The sequence below is a fragment of the Scylla paramamosain genome, chromosome 1 (assembly GCF_035594125.1).
Source record: "Scylla paramamosain isolate STU-SP2022 chromosome 1, ASM3559412v1, whole genome shotgun sequence".
Taxonomy (NCBI): domain Eukaryota; kingdom Metazoa; phylum Arthropoda; class Malacostraca; order Decapoda; family Portunidae; genus Scylla; species Scylla paramamosain.
The window spans coordinates 8602501-8607500 of NC_087151.1; the positions used below are offsets into that span (position 1 = coordinate 8602501).

At 44.9% G+C, this 5000-nt stretch overlaps 1 protein-coding gene across 26 annotated transcripts in view; it reads right to left on the minus strand.

The window, feature by feature from the left end:
- The window catches only part of LOC135099722 (uncharacterized), a 353588-nt gene that overhangs the window by 69901 nt on the left and 278687 nt on the right, over nt 1-5000 (minus strand). For all 26 annotated transcript variants that reach the window (XR_010268324.1, XR_010268323.1, XR_010268314.1 and 23 more), the window contains one exon: nt 2380-2472. Coding sequence is in view for 1 of the 26 variants with exons in the window: in XM_064002216.1 (XP_063858286.1) it covers nt 2414-2472 (59 nt within the window). In the remaining 25 variants the exon portion in view is untranslated. The remainder of the gene's footprint in view (nt 1-2379; nt 2473-5000) is intronic.

A 5000-nucleotide genomic window follows, 5' to 3' on the forward strand; every position in this document is an offset into this window, starting at 1 on the left:
TCTCTCTCTCTCTCTCTCTCTCTCTCTCTCTCTCTCTCTCTCTCTCTCTCTCTCTCTCTCTCTCTCTCTCTCTCTCTTCACTCTTCTTTACTCCTCTCATCCTCATCCTTTTTCTCTTTCCCTCACATTTACTTCTTGCTATCTTTTCTCTTTCCTCTTCACTTCTCTCGCCCTTATCCTTTCTCCCTTTCTCTCACAAGCTAATCACTCGCACTCGTCCACAAACATGAAAATAAAACGCAGGAAAAAAATAAAGAAATCTCCTTAAACATTCATGATAAAAAACAATAAACCAAAAACGAGAAAGATACATCCACACCCCCACAAAAAACGCGGTGCTGGAGGTTTTTCCCCGACAAAAAATGACCAACACGCCAAAAAACTCGACATTTTTAGGGTAAATAAGCGTTATTTTCAATTCCTGAGGTAAATTTGGGTTCTTTCCTGGCCGCGACAACCACCTAAAGTGTGAAGTGCTGACCACGGCCACTTAACACTCTATTATGAAGTGATGTGGGCCGGGGAGGAGGAGGAGGAGGAGGAGGAGGAGGAGGAGGAGGAGGAGGAGGAGGAGGAGGAGGAAGAGGAGGAGGAGGAGGATGTGCGGCGATGTAATGAGTCAGGATTGAAGGTTAAGAGAGCATTTGAAACATACTCCTCTCTCTCTCTCTCTCTCTCTCTCTCTCTCTCTCTCTCTCTCTGATAGTCTCCCTCTCATGCTCTCTTCTCCATCTCTGGTTGAAGAAAACGGATCAGATTTTCGTTCCCCGCCTCCTGCCAATCGACTCTTTCCGGCTTAAGTCTCGCAGTGCCTTCCACGTGTTATCTGTTATTGATTTGGGTTTCTCCTCCTTCTTGCCTTCTTCCCCTTCTACCTCATCCTTTTGCTATTTTTTCCTCCATCATGTGCTCGTTCATTATCTTCATCATCGTCTTTGGTCTGTTTCTCTTTTCTTTCTTGCTTATTTGCTAGACTAAAATCTACATCTTAATAGCTTCTTATTTGTTTATTTGCTTGCTTATTTATTTATTTATTTATGTATTTATTTATTTGCTTTTAATGTACAAGGGAGGCAGAATCTTTCAGTCAATTTTTTCTCTCTTTTTATTTTCTTCTATTCTGATATTCATCCTTTCCTCTTGCTTATCTTCGTCTTCCTCTTTCTCTTCTCAGTCAACCTTTTCCTTCCTTTTCCCTCCTCCTCTTCCTCCTCCTTCCTCCTCCTCCTCCTCCACAACGTCGATAAGGTAGTAAGAGACTTTCGTCCATTCCTTCTTGTCCACGTCATCCTCTTTCTCTTCCCCATCACCCTCTTCTCTTCCCTTACTCCTCCTCCTCCTCCTCCTTCTCCTTCTCCTCCTCCTCCACAACGTCAATCTGACCACTGATTCAGATTGCCCCCAACCTTAATTTTTTCCTTGCCCCGGATTAGACCAAACCCGTGGCCCTTCCCTCTCTCCCATCCCTTCCCTCCTCTCCCTTCCCTCTCTTCCCTCCCTCCCTCCCCAGTGACTGTTCGCCGCCGCCCAGGTCACGGAAGGACATGCAGCTTGACCGCCTCCTCGTCACGTGACCTTATCAGCTGCTGGGGGGAAGGGGGAAGGAGGAAAGATCTTCGTCATCACCTTCCTTTGTCCTGTTATTTTCTTCTTTCTTTTCTCTTCCGTGCACGTGGGCTGACTGACTACATTGCCTCCGTTTTCTTTCAATTTTTCGTGTGTTTCTCTCTCTCTCTCTCTCTCTCTCTCTCTCTCTCTCTCTCTCTCTCTCTCTCTCTCTCTCTCTCTCTCTCTGCATATAAGCATTTTATTCTTTCTCTTGCTCCTTCTTTCCCCTCTCCTAACTCTCAATATTCTTTCTATTTCTCGTCCTTTCGCCCTCCCTAAGTTTTCTTCCTCTTTCTCTTCCCATCAGCCTTCCTATGCAGAATATTACCTCCCCTTCCCTCTACGTCCTTCATCTCCATTAGATAGTTTCAAGAGGAGGATCGATAAATGCACAGCTGAGGAAGGGAGGTAGTAAGTCTTAATTGTTCATGAGCTGCCTTGTGTTGACCAAGTGGCCTTCTTCAGTCTCCCTTTTGTCTTTTGTTCTTTTATGGTTGAATGTTCAGTGTATGTAGATTTATTTTGCTTGCTTACTAAAATTAGAAATGTGAGAATATAAGGGAAACTGCAGGAAACCACGAGGCCTACACATGACAGTCACTTTACAGAATATGCAAAATAGGTTTATTCTTACCTATAATCCCAGCCATAAACTCAAAAAAAAAAAAATTACACAAGGGTACTCAAAATAACAAGAGTCTTTATCAGTTAAAGGGTTAGATTAATAATTCTCTGAACACTTTAAAATAACAAGTGTCCCCGAACACCTACCTGAAGTACGACAATAAGGTGACCTCGACAGGATCTATTTCTTCTTATACTTCTTATTTCTCCTCGGGACCCAGCCTGCCTTCGCCTGCTGCCCTGAAGTAGAGGCAAAAAGTACACGTTACGTACACACATTACATGACGGGGCAGAAAACGACACAGAGTCACACCATCGCCCCTCCTCGCTACGTAAGTTTTCATGTTAAGCAAATACGTGTGTGTGTGTGTGTGTGTGTGTGTGTGTGTGTGTGTGTGTGTGTGTGTGTGGACGGTGCCTTTCCTCTGCTTCTAATCCCCCAGATGATGTCACGGAATTTCCCTGATTAAACACACACACACACACACACACACACACACACACACACACACACACACACACGTGCAGGAACTGGACCAGTTTTTTGGTCATATATCAGATAAAACACAAGTAAAATATAAAACTGCATATACAGAGAGAGAGAGAGAGAGAGAGAGAGAGAGAGAGAGAGAGAGAGAGAGAGAGAGAGAGAGAGAGAGAGAGAGAGAGAGAGAGAGAGAGAGAGAGAGAGAGAGAGAGAGAGAGAACAACTCAAAGCAATGGTAAAAAAGAGACAAAAAAAAAAAAAAGAACCAAAATAATGAATTGATGGGCACCTAAACTTTAACTCTCCGGGGACAAAGAGTCTCGCTGACCAGACAATGACACACACACACACACACACACACACACACACACACACACACACACACATACTCAGGGTGACCCCCTTGGAAGCCGGCCTCGCCTCAGGGACGCTCGGGGAGGGCGGTAATATATCAACAGAGCAGCAATTAGAAACCAGAACTGTGCATGAAAAATGAACACGCTTCCCAGGACGGGCCGTGTTGTCTTTCCTCTCAGGTAAACCAACACTCGACTTTATGCCTCCCTCTCCCACGGGCGGAAAGTGCAGCTCCCGCCCCTCTTGTCGCTAACAGGTGGGAGTATCATCTGTTTCAGGAAATGTTTACTAACAACCTCATTCATACAGGTGTGTTATTACGTCATTATGTTGCTATGGTTCCCTGCAGGTAGAGGCATTGCAGGGCTTCTCTTCCTCTCTCTCTCTCTCTCTCTCTCTCTCTCTCTCTCTCTCTCTCTCTCTCTCTCTCTCTCTCTCTCTCTCTCTCTCTCTCTCTCTCTCTCTCTCTCTCTCTCTCTCTCTCTCTCTCTCTCTCTCTCTCTCTCTCAAAATTCAGGTAGGTGGTGGAAGAGAGAGAGAGAGAGAGAGAGAGAGAGAGAGAGAGAGAGAGAGAGAGAGAGAGAGAGAGAGAGAGAGAGAGAGAGAGAGAGAGAGAGTACCAAACAGCAATAAGATACAGGAGATATTACGCTACTTGACCATAATCAGCAACAGTAAATAGACAGGTGAGGCAAGATAAGGGCAGGAGAAGGGCAAGGATACAAGCCAAGTGTTCAGTATTAGACACGATGCAGCCTCACCATTTCACACCACACCTCAAGAGACGCCAATACACACCAGGTGAGTGGGATATTTATCAAAGACTTAAGACAATATTCTGAAATACTTCTGCGTCTCACCCTTACTGCATTCCAAGGGTTCTAGTTGAAGCTATATTAGTTTTTATGAGTGTTTTAATCCTCCAGTAAGTGATTAACTAGATTTCTTCGTTGCTAACAGGAGAAACCCTCTTTGAAAATCTGGCTGATTATCTCTGTGACCTTTGAAAATAGTCGTGATGAGAGAGCAGTCTTTAAAAATACGAGCATTTGGACTGAAAACAACAAATCTCTTCGCTTAAGGCATATCGAGTGATTCTCTTACTACCCGAACGATTAATTCCTTTATTATCGAACATTGAAATTGGAGAGTGAGTGAGTTTCAGATGTAAGAGGAAGGAAATTCTGAAAATGGTAGGTGGGAGAACAGTGAAGGGGAAATGGACAAAGGGGAAAGAAGGGAATGGGAATGCTAAGTAAATGGAAAACGAAGTGTATGAAGGAGGGACAAAGGAAGGTGGGAGTAAGTAAGGAGGGTGAAAGCCACAGTGTGGAAAGGATATATGGATGAAGAGGGCGAAGAAGTGGGAGGCAAGAAAGAGAGGAAACGAAAAAGGTGACAGAGAAGAAAGGAAGGAAAATAAGGATGTTTTAAAAAAGGAGATGGAAACAGAAATGGGGAGGAAAGGAAGAAAGGGGAAAAAAAAGATGAAAAGGAAGACCGAAAGAAAAAGAAGGATGTTTTAAAAGAAGCACATGGAAGCAAAGACGAAAAATGTCTACCACCACCGCCACCACCACCACCACCACCACCACCACCCTCATCCTCACCACCAAAACAACAACTCCCGCCAACACCACCCGTCCGATCTCTACCCTGTAATCCAAAGCCATAAAGCCGTGTGGAAACATTTGTAGCTCTCAGCTCGTAAAGGTTTACTGTCAGGTAATGAGCGACTGCCTTCCCCGCCCGGCTCCCCCTACACGCCGCCACGCCAGGAACCCGACGCGGCCACAAAGAGACTGAGAGACAGCAGCACCACCACTAGCCTGACGAAGGGGAAACAGGAGAGATGACACGAATCCTGCACTAAGGACACGAAAAATTACTGCACTTGGATGAATTACGTGTGATACTGAAACC